The sequence below is a fragment of the Convolutriloba macropyga genome, chromosome 1, assembly GCF_964194025.1.
Source record: "Convolutriloba macropyga chromosome 1, txConMacr16.3, whole genome shotgun sequence".
NCBI lineage: Eukaryota > Metazoa > Xenacoelomorpha > Acoela > Convolutidae > Convolutriloba > Convolutriloba macropyga.
In genome coordinates, this window is record NC_134468.1 from 63445922 (window position 1) to 63467339 (window position 21418).

General features: G+C 35.5%; 1 protein-coding gene across 15 annotated transcripts in view; it reads right to left on the minus strand.

The window, feature by feature from the left end:
• The window catches only part of LOC142341428 (epithelial sodium channel subunit alpha-like), a 137459-nt gene that overhangs the window by 60299 nt on the left and 55742 nt on the right, over positions 1–21418 (minus strand). The window contains exon 1 of one of the 15 annotated variants that reach the window (XM_075392474.1): positions 19615–19751. The exons of 11 other annotated variants lie outside the window; for them this stretch is intronic. Coding sequence is in view for 2 of the 4 variants with exons in the window: in XM_075392425.1 (XP_075248540.1) it covers positions 9884–9912 (29 nt within the window). In the remaining 2 variants the exon portion in view is untranslated. Of the gene's footprint in view, positions 1–9883; positions 10679–15846; positions 16410–19465; positions 19545–19614; positions 19752–21418 lie in introns of those variants that run through there. 3 more of the 15 variants (XM_075392483.1, XM_075392434.1, XM_075392425.1) reach the window with 3 other exon arrangements.

Genomic DNA, 21418 nt, shown 5'->3' on the forward strand with positions numbered 1-21418 from the left:
GCTATGGAAACAACAACTCGCATCAAACTGCCAATCAGCAGCACATCAATCCCCAGCAAACTAATGACAGAAGTAACACTCACTTTCAATCAGTGACTAGCAACGAACTGAATGATGATCCATCAAAACTTCCACGGGTGCAAAACCACACTTGTAGCAGAAATCGGGAACCCACATGGGTCAGAGCTTTTATTCAACTACAGGCAATACCAGTCACGCTCTTCTACAAAGACTTCAACATAGAGACCTATGCACTTTTGGACAGTGGAAGTGATAATACACAGATCACACAAAACATTGCTGATGCTCTTCGGATTAGAGTCCCCAAAGATATAGAACTTCCTCTAGCTTCGCTACATGGGGAGCACACGGTGACAACAGCTGATGTCATGATTGGAATTGGTTCACTTCACAGCTCAAAACCGGTGACAAGTCTTCCTGTGTACGCAACCTCCATTGAGCAGTTCCAGATGCCAATTGTCCCCGCAGAAATGTTGAATAGACTTTGTAGAGACCATGATCATTTGGCAGAAATCAACTTCCCACAAATTCGTGACAACAAAATTGGAATACTCATAGGGGCAGATGCTTTTCTGGCTACTGTTCCAAGACAATTCACTACCGGCAAACCAGGAACACCCTACGGAGTCAACACACTGTTAGGATGGACTTTGACAGGCCCTGTGCCACAAGAGTACTTTCAACCAAACCATAAAGGAAGCAGAAACCACAACATCACTCTTTTCAACCATCTCAAGCGAGGTAGTGACGACCCGGACGAAAATCTTCTACATCTTTTTTGGACCTTTGAAGGTGTCAACTTTAGTCAGGGTTCTACGAAGGGACACAATGAAGAAGACCAGAAGGCAATAAAGACTTTGGCAGAGACCACACATCACAATGGGGAAAGATATGAGATTGGACTCCCTTGGCGAGAAAACGTCACGCTACCCAACAACTATTTCATGGCAAGGGTTCAGTGGCACGCCCTGCAGAAGCGATTAGAGAGGGACAACCAACTGAAACAGAGATATATGACCACTATCGTTGATGATATGGATAAGGGATACATAGCAGCTGTTACGAACCAAGACGCAAAGAACATTTGGTACCTACCGCATCATCCCGTCATCAACAAGCAAAAACCAGACAAGATAAGACGAGTGACAAATGCAGCCTCAAAATACAAAGGGGTTTCTTTGAACGATGCACTGCTAACGGGACCGGACCTTTTGTGCAATCTACATGGACTTCTTCTACGGTTTCGTCAGTACAAGGTTGCAGTAACAGCAGACATAGAGGCTATGTTTATGCAAGTTGGAATCAGAGAAGAAGACCAAGATGCTCTCCGTTTTTTGTGGAGCGACAATGGTCAGGAGAGGACATCCAAATACCAATGACTCATTTTTGGAGCAACATGTTCTCCTGCTTGCGCAATTTTTGTTCTGCAAAAGTGCTCCAACGATAACAGACAAGAACACCCAAAAATCTTTGACTCAATCACAAAACAATTCTACATGGATGACTTCAATCAAACATTCTCAACAGAGGAAGAGGCAGCAAATACAGCGACTGAGCTGAAACATGTCCTCAAAACAGGGGGATTCAACCTCACTAAGTTTCTCAGCAATAACCCTGCTGTGCTGGAAAAGATTCCAGAGGAAGACAGAATTGGAGTTCTAAAGTTACAAAGGATACTTGGTCAAACATGGTACCCTGAATCCGATCAACTTCTTTTTGCGAAACCCAAGCTGAGCTTTGAAAGAGAGAATATCACACAGACAAAGCTTCTCTCAATGGCGGCTTCTTTGGTTGATCCCATTGGAATAATCTCGCCTTTTGCAATTCGACTGAGATGCATCTTGCAAAAAGTCGTCAAACAAGGACACAATTGGGACCAGCTACTATCAAAGGAACATTACGACAAAATTCAGCAATGGATGGAAGACTTCGAGAATATGCCTTCAATTCAAATCCCCAGATGTTTAGTTCCCAACGTCGATGGAACTCACGAGTTGCACACCTTCACAGACGCTTCACTTTCAGCAGTATCAGCAGTAGTGTACCTGAGGACAATCTCCGCTGACGGCTCAATAGCTACCCACTACGTCATCAGCAAGTCCAAGGTGGCACCAATCAAACAGATGAGCATTCCCAAATTGGAGCTCGAAGCAGCTACACTGGGAGCAGAACTAGCAGGCTTCTGTGAGACCGAGATGACAATTGATGTGAAGAGCAAAAAATTTTGGACCGACAGCACAGCAGTACTCAGCTGGATCAAATCAAAGGATCGACAGAAGATGTACATCGCAAATAGGCTCAACAAAATTGCTGAGAACTCAAACAAAGACGACTGGCAACACGTACCAGGAAAAATGAACCCGGCTGATCATGGTACCAGAGACTAGCTCCATGCGATCTTCAAAAATTGTGGATAACAGCACCTTCTTTCCTGATCAAACCTGAGAGTGAGTGGACATTCTCCGGTGACAAAACAGCTCAAACATACGCCACTCAAGTTGATGTCAAGGACAGTGATAAACCGTTGGTAGATCCAAACAGATTTTCAAATTGGCCTAGACTCCTTGGCACACTTAGAACAGTGTTTCGAGCAGTGCGCGTACTGAAGAGGTTGATCAAACGCGACATACCTTGCGACTTGGACGACTTCGCGGCTGACGAAAACAAGGCTCGGAGCTTTCTCTTGAGGATATCTCAGTCCACACACTTCAAGGACACACTTTCTCGACTTCAAAGTGGACTACCCCTAGACAAGAAGGACAAACTATTACCATATACACTCTTTGTGGATAGCGACGGACTACTCAGGGTTGAGGGACGAATTCAAAAATCTGGATTGCCTTTTCAGAGCAAACATCCGGTGATACTCCACAGTAAGTGCAGAGTTGCCAAACTGCTTATTGAGAAAGCACATCACGACTGCGGGCACCATGGAATTGAACATGTTCGTGCACATATCCAAGCAACGTTCATGATAGTTGGAATCCGCAGAGCTCTAAGAACTTTAGGGAAGTACTGCTTCATCTGGCGAGCAGACAATGTCAGACCGAAGATGGCTCCTCTACCAAAATTTCGCTTTCCGGAGCACTCCAAACTCTACCCATTTGTGAATACTGGAATGGACATGTTCGGTCCCTTTCACATTGAAAAATCCAGAACCCAGACAGAACTCAATTATGTCTGCATGTTTACATGCTTGGTCACACGAGCAGTACACTTGGAAGTTTGTGAGGACCTTTCTACTGACTGTCTACTAATGGCTATTCGACGTTTTGTATCCAGACGAGGATACCCTGATGTCATTGTTTCGGACAACGGGAAAAACTTTGTTAGAGCTAACCAGGCAATGAAACTCAATTTTCAGGAAAACTACAAACCAGACAACAATTACATACGTCTCCAGCTGGCCCAATAGAACATCCAGTGGACGTTCAACCCACCTCTGGCACCGCACTTCGGAGGGGTTTGGGAACGACTTATCCAGTCGGCTAAACGAAGCCTACTTGTTGTCCTCGGAAGCCGCCGACTAAACTTTTCAGTCTTCCATACAGTCGTAGCGGAGGCAGAAGGAATTCTTAATTCACGCCCACTGACGCATGTTGGGAGCACTTTGACTGACGAGGAACCATTAACACCGAATCATTTCCTGATGAGAAGACGACACTTCTGCCTGAAACCTCTGGCAAACAACAGAACCCGGTTTTCAATTAAAGACTTCAAGGAGTCACAGACACTTTTGGACCACTATTGGTCTCGTCTTCTCAAAGAATTTGTACCGGAACTTAACAGACGGACAAAATGGCAGCAGGCCAACGCTGAGCTCAAGGAAGACGATGTTGTTTGGCTCTACAAAGATTTTACACCCCGAGGAATTTGGCCCATTGGTCGGATCGTCAAAGCACATGTGAGTAGAGATGGAGTGGCAAGAAGCTTCGACATCAAGACCAGTACTGGCATGGTTCAACGTCCCGCAGTGAGATTGGGCAAGGTGTTTGAAACTGACAATGATTCTTCTTCTTCGTTGGCCGCGGAGGGTGAATGAATACTCCTTCAATGATGTCAAATTGATGCATAAAACTCACTTAAGCGGAAACTATTGAGGCAGTAAATTTGAATTTCTGATGTCAATTATTTTGTTCTTTTCTGATAAATTTATTTGCTAAGTTTTGTTGTTGCTTGCCGGAGTGTAAACGGTCCGTAACCGTTTAGCCCCCCCAATCCTTCCCCTTGTTATTTAGTTCAAATTTGTTGAGTTCGTATTCATAATCGCTGTAAAAGTCATATCTTTAACTTTGATTTCTCATGACTTTCAATGCCAAACCTTTTTACTCATTATCATACATGAGTTTCATCGTGCCACACTTAACTTTGATAGTAAATGCGGGTATAAACCACACCTTTGTAAGCTATTATTTAACAAGCATACAAGCTTATAGAATAACATACAGCAAAATAAACTCTTGAAAACCAGTCGTTGTCTCTGAAAGCAGATCAGACTAAAGAAAAGATAACAGTGTGTGTGTGTGTGTGTGTGTGTGTGTGTGTGTGTGTGTGTGTGGTGTGCATGTGTGTGTGGTGTGTGTGTGGCTGTTTGGGTGAATGTGTGTGTGTGTATGTGTGTGTGTGCGTGTGTGTGTGCGTGTGTGTGTGTGTGTGTGTGTGTGTGTGTGTGTGTGTGTGCGTGCATGTGTGTGTGTGGCTGTTTGGGTGAATGTGTGTGTGTGTGTGTGTTTGTGTGTGTGTGTGTGTGTGTGTGTGTGTGTGGTGTGCATGTGTGTGTGGTGTGTGTGTGTGGCTGTTTGGGTGAATGTGTGTGTGTGTTTGGTGTGCGTGCGTGTGTGTGTGTGTGTGTGTGTGTGTGTGTGTGTGTGTGTGTGTGTGTGGTGTGCATGTGTGTGTGGTGTGTGTGTGGCTGTTTGGGTGAATGTGTGTGTATGTGTGTGTGTGTGTGCGTGTGTGTGTGCGTGTGTGTGTGTGTGTGTGTGTGTGTGTGTGTGTGTGTGTGTGTGTGTGGGAGGGGGAGGGGGTGGTTAGGGGGTCTATGGTCTGGTTATTTTTTTACTATGCCGTGGGACGTGGTTGCGTAGAATTCCGATAATAAGAAGTTGTTAATTTTTATATACATTCATATTTTTTCATCATTCAACACAACACTTCATGCTTGTTTTGACATGGGCTTTATTTGTCTACACTGAATTAGAACATGTTTTCATCTCAGTCTGGTGTGATAAAATCCCTGGCATCATCAACAACTTCATCAAAACCTCTTTCACTCTTCTGTCTTTCTTTCTAAATCTCTAATCATTTTATGCACGTGAATTCCCATAGGATACAGAAACCCTCTCAAAGTGCATGTATGCATTAGACTGTACAAGTTAACCACATTTGCGTCATAAACAGAAAGGATCTCGCCAAATTACTCCTCTGCAGACCTTAAAAATAAGTCGAGCGATGAAAGTGCTTCACACTTTTTACGCTTTTTCCGTTTTATTCCCCTTGTTCCTCTTATTCCCCGCAGGAAATTCATTTTTATCAAAGTACTAAACTTTGCCAACCTGAAAAGAGACCAAATTTTGTTCACACGGAAATAGAGTGAGTGCTTTTGTTTGCGGCAAATTGAACCCCTTTTAAGTCTAGACCAATCAGTGAGAAATCCCAGTGGTAAATTATATTAGCAAAACTTACAGCTAATTGTAATAGTAAATTGACACCAAAATGTAACTAACCAGAATAAACAAGACAAAGTACACATGTATACGTCAAAACAGTTTTATCAACCCAGAAGATACCCCCCCCCCCATCAACACCCTCTACACACCACCCAACCATCGCTATATTTATTTGCTTTCCAAAAATTTTGGACCAAATTTGATGTCAAAAAATGAGGAAAATTTGAATAAAAAATGAATTAAAAATGAAACAAGAAAGGCTGGTTTGCTGTTTGTATGGCACGGTTATGATATTACAAAAATTTTTGTCTTGGTACTAAATATTGAGTTTCCTCAAGCTGCTATAAACAATGCTACGAAAATTTCGATTGCTATTTGACTCGAGTTTGAAAAAACTAACAGGTAAAAAAACTTGAATTTTCAGAAAAAAGAAAAATGTTTGAGTAAGCCTCAATTTCAAAGGCTTGCTATTCGCCCTTGAGTTTTTTGTTAAAAAAAGGGGTGTGTCTAGAAGTGTAACTTAACCAGTTAAGTTTCAATTTCAACAAAAACTTTTATTTTAGCTCATCAGCGACTGTCTTTTTAAAAATTTTAGCATTTTAATAATTCCAATTTTCGAATTATTCACGGTATGCGATTCGGAACTTATTGCTTTTGACACTGTATGCTTTTCACAAAAATAAATTAAGGTCAAAAACATCGGCAATCTTCATTCTGAAATATTGCAAACAGAAGACAAGATAAAACATTTCAGATGGTGACAAAAACGCCTATGAAAATAATATGAAATAATATAACAAATGCAAGAAGAAAATAGATCAAAACGAAATTCGTAAAAATTGCATCTCAAGAAAACTTATCGAATTCGTTGGAACCATTAACTACATACAAGACCGTTCCAACAGAGGACGGTATATCCCAATGACAAGCACCTGAGACCTGTCATTTTTTGTCTCTTGGAGAGAAAAACAGGATTCGATCAGTAGGGTATTTAGCAAATTGGTAATTTTTAATATACAATTGAAAAATTTGTTTTTAAAAAGTGTGCACGTATTAGCAATCACATTAAGAGTAATCGATTGATTTCTAAATAATTCAACTTTTATCATTAAAACACAGAGGAGCTAACAACAAAATGAAGGAGGATAGGAACATAGAGAACATAAGGTCCTGACAAACTTCGTAAGTTTAAAAAAACAAGTTGCGTCTAGGAAGTTTAGTGCCTTCACAAAGGATGAAACTACCAAATACTTGAAAACTTGCTTAGTAAAATCGGGAAACCTTTATTCAAAACAATCTGGCAAATCGCCAGCGATAAATTTGAAGATGTTAGAACTAGATAATTTTTCGAGATAACTATGCGAAATTTTTACCTACTTTCTGTACAAAAAAATTGCTTTCAAAATCACAAAACATTATTTGTGTAAGTATTATCTACAACTAGATTTCAATTAAATTTATTGAGCATTCCAATACCATTCGTACAAAAATTGGACTGTGGAAACAATAAAGTTATGGCAAAACAAGCCACGTGAATAAAAGGACACTAAAGTCTCTGTTCCATCTCAGCTCAAAAACAACTGTTCGCAAACTACGGCAAAACGTTCAGGCTACTTTTTCTACTCACTTAATACTAAACTAGCGCTCCTGTTTTGATTGAATACATTATAATTGAAATACTAGAACAGACCTACTGGAAAGATTGCCACAAAATGAGATTCAAATTACATTAATTGAAAAGTATATAATCAAAAATAGCTGACGAATTTTATTAACAAATAATCACTTATGGACAGATTAAAAACTATTTTTGCTTCATTCTCCCAATGGTAAGAAATTTGCAAAAATAGCCAGACAACGATTCAAACGACAGGTCAAAATTAAAGCGTACAAAAGTGGGGAAAAGGATAAATTAGCACAAATTTTGACTCTGTATTTGCTCAATGCCTTTCAAAACCGCAATTTTTGGGTATCTTTTTGCTAGACAGAGACATTTTAAGAAAGTTAAGACAATTGTTGGTGTGACCCAATAAACCACAAAATGTCTGAAATTATCGAAATCGAAAACTATTTGATAAAACTTTCTTAAAATTGAGTCTTAAAGCGTCCCTAGTGTTGGTGGCAAAACATTCCTGCAAAAATCAAACTCCTGAAATTTCTTTTTGTTGAGGAATTTTGTCAAAAAATAATTTAATTTCATATCAGATAACTTCGCATGTGTTACCACACACTCAAACACACACACAAAAACACACACACACACACACACACATATATATATATATATATATATATATATATATATATATATATACATATAATTATATATATATGCATGCATATATAAACATATATATATATATATATATATATATATATATATATATATGTATATATATATATATATATATATATATATATATATATATATACATATATATATATATATATATATATATATATATATATATACACACATATATGTGTGTGTCTATATACATATTATATCTATATATATATATATATATATATATATATATATATATATATATATATACGTAAAAATATCTCTATAAGGATAAGTATATAAATATATAAATATATATATATATATATATGTGTGTGTGTGTGTCTGTTTATCGGTGTCTGTGTGTGACTGTGTGTGTAATTCCGCTGTAGCAAAGCTAAAATTTTTGGCCTACCCCTCAACATTTTCATTTTTTCATTTGTTTTATATATTCATTTAGAACTTTGAAACTTCATTGAAAGTTTTAAGTGGTAATTGCAGATGGTGTAGAAAGGTCATACCATTCAAAAGCACTGCCAGTAAATTTAATGTTGTCGGAAGCAGAAACTGGGGGGATGCCTTGAATGATGTCCCTCGGCGAGGGTAAGATCTTGCAAAACTCTTTTATAAAGATGATTATCTTATAATTTCTGAAAAATTTCTTGCAAATATCTTTAAAGATATTTCGAGTTGAATGGTTATCTTGTAAACTCTTTGCGCGTTCGTTCAGGTTGAGCTGCACTTTCATTAGTTCATTTTGCTTCATATATTACATTGGAAACTTGAGAAATACTTGCGCAGTTTTGAGCAATTTTTTGTGCATCAGTTCATTTGAAAATTGCTTTTCAATAACAATTCAAATTTTACGGCCTCTGTCCAAATTTGTTACTTTCTACTATTGTTTTAATGCCAAAAACTCATCATGTTTTACACCATTGAAAACAATTATATCACGTTTTCCGTCATGTCAAATACTGTAATTTTTTTTTGTGCCTTGTTTTCCTACAAAAATAATTGTTGCCTTGCGAAAGGGTTGAAAGAATTATATAAGAGAATTTTTCATCTTTCAAGAGTCTTGTACGACGATGGATTTTGTTGTAAGATCCTGTCAGAAAATATTGTAAGACGGTGCTTTTTCTGGTAAGATTCTGACAGATAGCCATTCGCAACATAGCCATTCGCAGCTCAGTCGAGGTACAACTGTTTTGGTACGGCCACTGAATTTCTGATTGATCTTTAATATTATGGTTCTAATTCAACTCAACATAGTACCAAATGATAATATATGTATCAACCTGTGATCTAATACCCACATTCTTCTGATTAAAAACGAGTAATAGGAAAAATTAGAAAAAGAACTACGAACTTTAAAAATGATGCCCCCCAAAGGTTCATATCTTGAGTGAAGCATTTAATCTATCTGACAGAAGTGAACACTAAGTCTGTACAAAAAATATTCTATCTTTTTGCATGAGAAAAAACCTCGTTTTGTCAATATCTATTTGCCTGCAAAATAAAGTTAACTTTATACGAAAACAAAGAGAATAATATTTCGCTAGCCACAGTTGATACGAAAAAATAATTTTAAAATATTTCTGGATATCTTTTAAATTAGATGCAAGTTTAGCTTTTTATTAAGCTTTTTTAATTTATTTGAATTCGAAATGTAATGCAAAAAACCGCGAGCAGTTTATGGCGTTAAAAAATCTGACACGATTTCAAGGTGGCCAAATTGTTAGGGAGTACAGTTTCCCATGCAGTCCTTTTGCAAAATTCGCTGGAAAACTACACGTTATTTCAAGTTGCTGCCGCTGACATCGCGAATGTAGCTATATGACTATTGTATCCTCTATATCTTCACTTTACTCCTCGTCAGTTTTCACAGAACAAAAATTTGAAAACTTACGATGAATTGTTGATCAGGAAACTATTCATTGATCACTCGTAGAAAAATTGGTAACCGCGAAATCTACATGTAACAAAAAATGAAGGGTGTATTGATAAATAGTGTATAAAGTATATGTATTTGATGCTAACATTTATTTTATTATCACGGATCTACCGCATTATAAAAAGGAAAAAATGCATAACATAAAATATAATGATAAAGGGAATAGTCATAACTGTTTAATGTCACAATGGCGCATAATAATATTAAGCGCCGTTAATTATCAATTCAAAAATCAGGCAAATGGCCTATTATGCATTCAAAAAGCGTCCTGATACACAGCTCACAGCACACCAAAAAACCGTAACTCTATAGTTGTTGGATTTACAGCAATAAGTTGTGGCTGCATTTTACAGGGTGGAAAGGGTTTCTAAAATGGTAATGAATGGTTATGAGCCCAAATGGTAAATTTTGAGAGCCATTTATGTGCAAGTTTATTTGTTTACCCACAAATAACCCTCTGGCTAAGTATGATAGATAGAAGTGCTGTAGACGCTAACATAGCACATATATCAAGGATACTGATCAAAGATATTTTCAAACATTTTTGAGAGCGTACAGAGGGAAGTAACAATGGGAGGAATATAGTTAAACAGGTTGTAAACTAATAACGAGGAGGGGTAATGTAAAAAGCCCTTTTGTGCCCAACAGGGTAAACGACATTGCGTGAACAAAAACAACAAAAAATCGCACCTTTTGGACGAATGTCTCATTGGACAGAATTAATTCAAGCCAACTTCAATTAGCTAATAAGTTCTTAATCTTATTCAAGCGATTTGTCGTGTCTTGTAAGCTACTAAGGCATCGGCGCATTGCAAAGATCTCTTAAGGTCTTTGAATTTTTTCAATGACTTTATATGCTTTACGGGCAAAAGGTGCCTTTTTAGAATTCATTGTGACATCTGGAAAAAAATGATCTGATTTGGGTAGTTTTTATGGTATTGATTTATTGCATGGGTTGCCGCAAAAACAAATGTCAGCGCAAAGTTAAGCTAAAGGTTGGTGATGATGTGCGTATGCTAACAGGCACGGTTGATACCAGTTTTACAGGTAGGGTGGAAAAGAGGTAAATAAAGGTAGAGAAGGGAATAAAAGGAACATCCCTCGGGCTAATTAGCCAATATTTCATATCATCTGATCACAATCACACGGTACCTTACCTACTTGCTTACCCGCCTTATATAGATAACTAGAGATAGAAGGGTAGATATCACCAACCTACCTACAGCTACCCACAGTCGTGCTTTACAATACAGCAATGCAACATTATAGACTGATATGACATCTAATCTCACAGACAAAAAAAACAATCACAGCAACAACAACGGCGTCACAATAATCAGCTCAACTTTGCATTCATTAGCGCAAGGTCGATTAGCCTACACTCCGCGCCGATTACGCCATAGAATTGTAATCCCACTTTGATTAGGTCTACATCAAATCAGAATTTTAGGCATTTCGCTTTAGCTGTGCAAGAATTTTGCAGAGATAAGAATTTATATGAAAAAGAACTTTTGCGTTTCACCCATACCTGCAAAGCTCACAGTCGCATTGACGTTTCTTTGATACATATTAAAGACAACATAAGGTTTAATCCATAAGCTTTATTCCATAACAAAATATAGACCACGTAAATTGTCAAAAAATCGGGCCTCTAATTATGATATTCGTTTTAGCACTTTGACAATGCGAGCGATCTTTTATAAAAGAAATGACACCTGCCAACTTGAGTCACTATATCAAAACAGAAAATAATGAAACTACATATAAACCATATGATAGGCAAAGGCATCCTATTTTTTCAATTCGGTGTACTGTTTTCATGGATTTTGCTTTTGCATATTTCATCAAAATTCACAAAACCACTTAAAGAAACCGTATGCAAGATGATCCAATCTTTTTCGAAAACTGGAATCTAAAATCCGATTCCGAATGTAAAATTTCATGAAAAAAATCATACACAGCTAATGTGAAAATTGAAAAAAATAGGTTGGCAGTATTCACTATATCAGTCTGGTTAGAGAAAAGCACCGCTTAAACCTTTATCACAAAATGATTTCGCTTGCAAAAACAAGCATAAAGTAGAACACATCCTTATTATCAAATTTGAGTTGATTTTTAAATTTTTACTAGAAATGGCTTCTCATTCAGCATGGAAACGGCGTGGGAATTAGTTGCTCAATTTATACAAAAAATACAAGGTGACCTATGTAGACAAAAACGTTTTTTTTTTTCAACTTTATAAGTTCAAAGGGTCTTTTTGAAGTTCAGTTGATAAAAGCCAGATCTCAATGCGCTTCTTTTTTACGTTTCATGTTCAACAGTTTTTGCTACAAGAAAAATTTTTTGAAGAACGATTGACTTTTCTTCTGTCGTTGCGCAGAACATATGTACAATCATATCCTGTGACATTTAATTGTTTTTGGTACAATACAAGTAAGTGGTTATCATCTAGGGTCTGATGTTCTAATTACTTATGAAAGAACATATTTTCAGTCGAATGTTTAACTCACAAGAAATAGTATGATAAAGTTTCAAGAGCATTATAAGTTGAATGGTTAACTTGTAAAAATTTGTAAATCGATTAATTAAGTTGTAAAAATGGGCCAGTTTGAGAGGAAAACCTAGCAAGGCAATGCATCGCCGTCTGAGAATTTGTACAAAACTTACGGGTTCTTACAAATTAACCATTCTAATTCGACCCATAGCTCCAATCAAACTATATAAGCTTTATATGGATTGCGGTTTTAAGCAATTCATTTCAAAATCAAATTGCAACTATTCTGATATTTTTTAAAAAACTGTTGAACTCTTGTATTAGCCTGCATTTCTGAAAAAAAATGCAACCAAAAGTCATTACAAGCAAAAAAGTGTTAAAAATTTGCAAGAGCTGTCCAGTTTATTTAGCTAGATTGACTTATAAATCTTACAAATAATTACGTAAGTACGACAAAGATTAGGCAGGAATTAAATGATTACAGCTCACTTTCTTTTGTGTTTACATAAAATTGAGTCAACAATTTCATGTGGTCACTATTTCTGGCAAGATTGATTGAAATCGGCTAAAGAAGCATATTTGGCGCCACTTTTGATGGAAAAGACTGAATTTTGAACCAGTTTGCAAAAATTTAATCTACGATTTTTGAACCGAACAATTGATCAAAACTCTTCTGCGTTTACAGGGAAAACCAATATTGCTTTTGTTATCAGATTTAACACAATTTATCAACACTCTCCGATTAACAAGTGCAGAAAACGTTAACAAAAACAACAGATATCATTCAAATTTTCACAAAAAATTTAAACCTCAATAATTGCCTAAAAAAACAAAAGTTGAAAAAAATATATATGTTTCATTTTCTATGCTGTACGAGTTTTCTAATGAAAACTCTTACAGCGTCTCCCAACTCCCTGCGATTAATATATCGATGGGCCGAAAAGAATCGATGAATTTTGAAGAATTCCAGTTGCGCATATAGTCTCTCTGCCACTAAGGTAAGTCGGAACAACAAAATCTTTAAGCAAACAATCAACTTATGACAAAAACAAAAGCAGCAAAAAAAATATTAAAGAAACGTTTACAAAAAAAATTTAAGAATCAGTTGTTTCGACGAGTAATTTTCAATTAACCCTTATACTTTTGTACACAAACTCGGAGAAAACATGGAATTTATTTTATTTTCTTTTGTGATTTTTAGTGGTATTAGGACAAAAAATTAAGTCAATCAGAAAAACAGCAAAATGGAAAAACGCCAAACAAACTCAATCAAATTGGCATCCTCATAAAACGTTTTTTAATTGTATTTAAAAAAAACAAATTCAGCGAGAAGAATGAACAAACATGGGTTGAATCAATCCTTTCAATCAAAACATTTTAAAAAAAGATACCGAAGGTACAGATAATGATAAAAAAGGAATATATATATAAAAAATTTCAAAATAAAAGAACAATTTATACTTTCTTTTTACAACAGAATTGAAGTTTTTTACATCATACAATAAATTATATACCGTTATTAAGACCCGTTCAGCAACTAAATGGAGATGAATAACTAAAATTTTCGGGGGTGGGGGGAATTTATTCAATTTTTCGAAGAGAGTTTGTTTCTTTACTTTTTCTTCTCTATCTTTTGAAAATCCACACATGAAAAAAATTTTTGTTACAACTATTTGTTTGAAACTTTTTATTCGTCACAGTTTTCAAAAGTTATTTTTCTATTGCTTAGAACTGTAACATACATTCATCAGTAAAGCAAAATGGCCTAAGAAATTGAAAAGTTTTCAGCGCGATATAATTCCTCAGAGAAGACGTAACAAAAACTAGTGACTCTGAAAAAAGTCGATCTTCTGTATTCAAATATTGAAATCATATTATGTTCAGCAGCCATGGTATGTTTAAGAAAAAAGTCACAACAACCACCATATTTTTCAAAAGAGGAAAGATATTTTCTCTTTTTTCCTGTTTGTTTTTTATTGACAGATAGGTTTTAAATAAGCCGTCAGAAATATTTAAATGCGATAATTAGCAATGCACAACAAAGAAGCAGATGATAAAAAAGACTTAGTTTTTAGCAAAAACAATTGAAAAGGAAATTTTGCTAATCATATAGCTAATTTTTGAAGTTCCGATTAATTTTTTTTAAAGCATTTAAAATTACGCCATTTTTAAAGTAGAAAAAACAGCTGGAAAATTCATCAGTCAATAATTCCACGTTGTTCTCTTTGAGTGCTCCTCAACGATTGCTGATTTTAAAATTTTATAAAAGTTTAAAAAAGCTATGGGTTTTTATAAAAAATTTTGTTTTATGTGAAATATTGTTAATAATTGGACCAAAATATGGTTCACGTTTTACAGTTCACTGGCGTGAGCGTTAAAATTTGGTGTCACATGAAACAAAAAAAAACTTGGTGATAGAAAAATGAAAGAATTGCAATGGGACAAAAAAAACCCTAACATCATCTCAAATTGAAATAAATAGTATAATTCTACACTAGATCAGCAAAATTTTTATTCTTGATCCCTCACTTTCAATTTGGAAATACTATGAGTCCACTATTTAGTTCAAAGCTATTTTTAGGGCAGCTTTTTTGACAGATTCTGGCAAAATGGTCAAGAAAAAGGCGACATTGCACCAGGTTTAAATTTTTGATCTTATGACATTATACCCAATGCGATTACACCCAATGCGATTACTCCCCGAGCCGTTTTACCCAATGAAATTCGATACTTTCATTTAATAATCCGGGTGCATTTTAGTCGTCTCCATTAAACGTATGTTTTAACATGCTCAAGCGGATAATTTAGTCACATATTCGGTTGTGGTAGTCTCGTATCAAGTCCCACGGGCCACTAAGGCATGGCCATGGCCATTAAATACGTTAAAATATACGTGTATTAGCGGCTCCTCATTTGTAGTCGATTTATTGAACGAAATTATCAAAATGCTTTGGGTATAATGGTATTGGGTATATTGGCATTTGGTATATCGTCCTGACACCAAATGTTATAAGCAAACTTATTTAAAAACTTATTTAAAAAAGTCGGTGAAAAGAGTTACGAAGCCTCGTTTAATTTATAAAGAAAAATTTATTCAGTACCATTTTGTAACGCATTTGTGAAAAAATATCAAAAATTTTGAACCAAAAGTAGAAAAAATAATAATAAAAGTAGTAAAATTTATCCTAATGTTCACAAAATTTTAAACTTCAATTACTTCCCGAAAACAATTAATTTCCAAAAATGCTCCTATTAAAGTACAATGATACTCTGCGCTCAACTGTCCTTACTATGATGCCTTTCATTTCTCTCTACGCATAATATATTGATCCACCAAAAGTGACTGAAAAAATCAATTTAGTGTCCTGGCTCCCTCTAAAGTAGGGTTCGGAAAAAAATAAAATGATGCCCTCTGTGTACTAACATTATCCGGCTACAAAAACAGTTATATAGGAACTGGCACAAATTTCATAACATAAGTGAGGCTATGGGTCTTCAGAACTGTTCTCGACGTCTGACAGATCGAAGCAATCCAAGTGTGGGATGTAAATAAGATAATAATGTTCCTATTAATAATTTTCCATATTTTCAATGCTTCTTTTCTGAGCTATGAGTTCACACGAGTAAATTTGAAATCAGTCACAAAATTTTCCCACCAAGCAGTTAAACTGCGTAGAATTACATCTATGTGTGAACTAACATTGCCGGATATAATTGATGTTTAGTTATAGTTTTTTTACGTAAATTGGTGCCTGAGAGGAAATCTGCGTGAACTCGCGTAAATTTTTGGTATTTATTTAAAAGCAAAATTTGTTTGCGAAAAAAAAAAACAATTTAGCCTAATTGCTGCCCCGCACTGCTTTGATTCGAACCCAAGAGACCTGTTATCTAAACCATTTAGAGTGGCGAAAAGTTTATAGCAGTTTGTCATAAATTTATGTTCCAACAAATAAAATTGTAAAAATTTACTGTTTCAATAATGAAATAACATAAACCATATACAATCTGGCTATAAACAGTAATTATTTAAACAAACCACAATTTAAGAACCACTTTTCGAAAAATAATGCAGTGGAAAATGATTTTGCAAAATAGACTTTTTTTGTAAAATATGTCGCATTGTAAACAATGTCCGGTGTCTAGAGAGTGATTTCTGGGTATTTTTAAACGGGTTTAATTAAGTAGCCAGACATTTTGCCCGGGCCATTTTTGTTCTGCACCTTGGGATTTGACTTTGGGAAAAGCAGAATAATGCCAGGCACTAAAAGAGCGGGAGAGAGAGGGGGTAACAATTCCGGAAAATTAAGCTAAAATTTGTCCTCTTGCCCCATAATAACTAACTTATGCTCCATGATTTTTATTGTTAACCATAAAATGAAATTTATTGTGGCCACATTTGTTTTCAATTTTCGCGTCTTTTTTTTTTCTCTCTCTCTCTCTCTCTCTCTATCTCTCTTTCGCTTTCTCTCTTTCCATTTTCCTTTCCTTAATTGAGGACAGGTTGAGAAAGTTGTGAAATATTTGCAAGTGAGAGGAGACAACAACCGATGCTGGTCAGGTGAATATACACATGACTGGTAGTACAAAATCATAAACAGCCAAAAATATGATAATTCTGATAAATTGTTTTCCTTTTCTGTACAACAAAACAAACACCAAAACAAGTAAACAAAACTACTAGAGTGCGTCCGCATGGGACAAAAAATTGTTCTAGCATAACTGACAAATTTTTTCGAAAAATTTGCATGTGAAATTAAATAACTCTAATGAAAAAATCCATAAATTTTACCAAAGTACTTGAAATTTCACTCAAAAAATAGTAGCAAGAGGAAAACAAACCACTTCTAGAAAACTAGAAAGAGAGAACCCAGTCAAATTTAAAAACAAGAGAGATTTTCTGTTATGATTCAGCCACACACTCAGTTAGCACGTAAATTTTCTTGCAAAAGTGCCAAAGTCATATCAAATCATCAACTCTTTTATTCACAATTAGAACTAGCTTAGCGGAAATGATATTCCGTTTACAATATATCAAAAACGGATTATCAATTCTAAAAAGAAGAAAAAACGGCAAACAAAAACGCCTGTTAAGGCGGACACACAAGCTGCAATTGATGAAAACCAAAATAAAAAATTAAATAGCATTGGTGGAACTTTTAACGGATCAAGTCAATGATAGAACAAAACTTTTTCAATTTTGCAAAAACTATCCAATTTTTTTATGTTTAAAAATTTGGAAAACGTTCTCTATGTCAAACTATTTTTAGATGATCGTCGGCTCACAGATTTTTTTACATAGGCAAATGAATACTCCCAGAATTAATTGCGTGAAAGTTTATGAACAAGGAAAACATTCCATAGCTGAGACGAGATATCGTCCTTGAAATATTTTACAAGACGATTGCTATCTCACAAGATCTTGAAAAACGAGGCTATCCTGCACAATCTTGCAATATAAACGTTTATCGTGCAAGATTCTTGCAGGTTCGTTTCACAATCTCACATTTTCTAATGCCACTATTTAAATTAACATATGCTATTTATTTTGAATTACTGTTTTAACAATAATTTGTTGTAACTTTTTACAAAAAAAAATACAACGAGAAACTTAATGGTTATCTTGCAAGATTCCTGCAAGAGGACTGGTTATTTTGCAATAACTTGCAAGATTTTTGAAGAAAATCTGACACGATGATGTGTCGTCTTGCAAAATTCTGCCAGAATCTTGCAATTTCTTGCAAGATAAAAATTCGAAGTCGACTGGGTTTCAAACATAACACTTTTTCAGAGCACCTACAAATGCATAATACAAATCATTGATTGACTGATTTTCCTACAAAATTTTAACCAATAGTAAATCTAATTGATCGTCAGTGCAAAATTTTTACCCATCGGTCAAAAAGTATTGAAAAAAAAATCATGCCCGACATAAAATTCCAACCAATTTCAACAATTTTTTTTACGGTTTGGACAAATTGACCACTTTTGAGTGAGTTTGAATTTTCGTGAGTGATTAAAAAGCTGAACTGTTTTTCCAAGTTTGTTTAGGCAATACTTCAGCTGTTACCAGGCTTTTTAAAGTAGCAACAATCGCTAATTTATCCTTTTTTGTGGTAAAGTTTGTACCTATAGCTCATAGAAATAAAGTTTTCATTCCGTGGTGGAGAAAATGTCATAAATTGTTACAGTGGTTCTCTATTTTATAAGAAGTGGACTTATAGATAAGAATTATAGCAATCATAAACAGCGATCAAGTAACTAAATTCAAGAATAAGAAAAAGGTGGAACTATTAAGCACAATTTGGGAGATTAAAAGGCGGGCCAACATGGATTAGGTCACATTTAGCCCCAATCCCCGATAATCAGCCGACTCAGAGGGGTGCTAACGGCATTTCAAAAGAATTGTAAATCACTCTTGGCATTTTTAATTCCTCCTGGCATATATTAAAAACTGAAACCGGCTGAAAGTGAGCCTACGGCTGAACGAGAGGAGAAACTTTTCATAATTTTTCACTTTGGGCAACTCGAGGGAAGGGTAAACAGATCTGAATAGATTATGAAAGCCCCGTCCAATTGATATCTGCTGGCCGAAAAGAAGGTTTCGAGTAAATTAGCAGAACTGTAATCCGCTATGACGGTAATGATAGAAAAGGTCAAAGAGGTGACAAAAGAACAATTTACCAGGGTCATATTCAATAGATAAAAAATATTTTTCTGCTGACCTATATGGCCGTTATGTATGAAACCTCAACACCAAGTTTTAAATCACGTTTTCGCAATTTTTTGCCGTTTCAATGCGCCAGTTTTATTTTTCTCGTTTTAAAAAGGCTCAAAAAGCGTAAAGCCACGTTCCGGATGTTGCAGTTTTCAAAAATCGAAAATGAAGCGACTGTTAATATTGATTAGTAAAAAAAAGTTGTACAAATTAGGACGCACACGATGAGCTAAATAGATGTTGCTTATTGAAAATTAGGCCGAGGAAGCGAGTATGGAAATGGAGAAAAGGATAGGGGTAGTAGATATTTGATCCAATATTCTCTCACCCGTTTTATTTCCGTTGTGGCGATTTCGCACCTTAGGTGCATTAGCTCCCTCTTAAGGGCTCACTCACATACAATATTGACTTTGATTGATTTTTGCACGACCGCCGGTTGAATAAAACAATAATAATTTTGGTAAACAATGCCCTCACCTTACGTGTTTGTTGTGGTCAGTCACTGTGCGAGATAAACAAGTTACGTAATATCAGCACGTCTCAAAAATGTAAACAAGACACGATGAAATTGTGTGAAACGTTTTTTTCACCCCGTTATAATATATAGAAGGAGATCAAATAAAACAAAGGGGCCTTTCTTAAAAGCATCTGGGATATATAATGGACAAAGCTCTGTAAATTTTGATTTATATAAAAACACAATTAAAGTCAAACCAATATAGCAACAGTGGTTAATAAGGCGAGACATCTCTCATTTGAGCATTTTTGCGACAACAAACCCCTTTCATAATTCAACTTTTCAACCGCGTTTAATTGATGTCGCAAATAAATGGTATTTGTTAGGCAGCAGTATTCAACAAAACGACAAAGCAAAAACCCTGCGCAAATTAATGGCCTCGTTTCGGGTTTTTATTTTGTAGACACAAACGCGGCGCGCGCACACACATACACACAACACACACGCGCACGCACACACACACACACACACACACACACATATATATATATATATACACATACACACACATACACATAACATACATACACACATACACAACAAACACACACACACACACACACATCACACACATACACAGATACACACAACACCCATATACACAAAACACACACTTACACACATACTCACAACACACACACATACACACATACGCACAACACCCACACACACACACACACACACACACACACACACACACACAAACACACACACACACACACACACACACACACACACACACACAAACATACATACACACGCAACCACACCCACAGAAACAATCACGCATACCACTGGCTTTCTCTCTCTCTCTCTCTCTCTCTCTCTCTCTCTCTCTCTCTCTCTCTCTTTCTCTCTCTCTCACACACACATGTATATATATATATATATATATATATATATATATATATATATATATTAAAAAACATGGAAAAATTTTAAAAAATCCTTAAAAATATAAAAGATGTATAATGTCATAAATTTTAAGACTATTCGCAATAAACTGACTATTCGGGTGAAATATTCATTCAATCCTCAATTACAAGCTTGTGGGCCGATCAACATTTTACGGCTACCTAAAGAATAGAAAAAAGCAAAAACAGCAAACTCCAAAAAAAAATGAGCGAGAAAATTGTCTCAGCCATTGAAAACTGAACTTTTCAGTACAACGTTTTCTACTTTAAGTTAATTTTTTAACAGCTATGGGATGTTTCTTTTTAACAGTTTGACTCCAATAAATAAACAAACATGAACATTAAAACTTCGAAATTTTAGAGAAAACCCGTAGTATCAACGCCATTAAATTCAAAAGCTTTACAAACGGAAGCTAATAAAAAACGCAAGGTCACTTCTCGATGAGAGAACAAGGATATTTGTCATCCATAAGTAATCAATAGGACATTATAATAGGTCCTTGACCGTGAAAATAACAATAAATGCAGGCGAAATCCAAAAAATTAGGTAGAAAAAAATTACGAAAACTCGTTCATCGAAGTGCGAAAAACTAGAATGTTTTTGTTTGAAGTAGAAAAGAATGGGTCCGACTAATACAGAGACTGAAATTACAGATTAAAAAAATAAGTCTTAGATTGGTTAATTTTCAAAAAAGAAATTCAAAAAGTTATTGTTAAGGTCTTAACATCCCTTCAATTTAATAGCTTTCATCGGAAGTCAATAAATACGCTTAATTGGAGCGTATGCCTCGATTAGAGAACAAGGATGTTTGTCATGCATAGGTAATCAATAAGACATCAATAAGACACC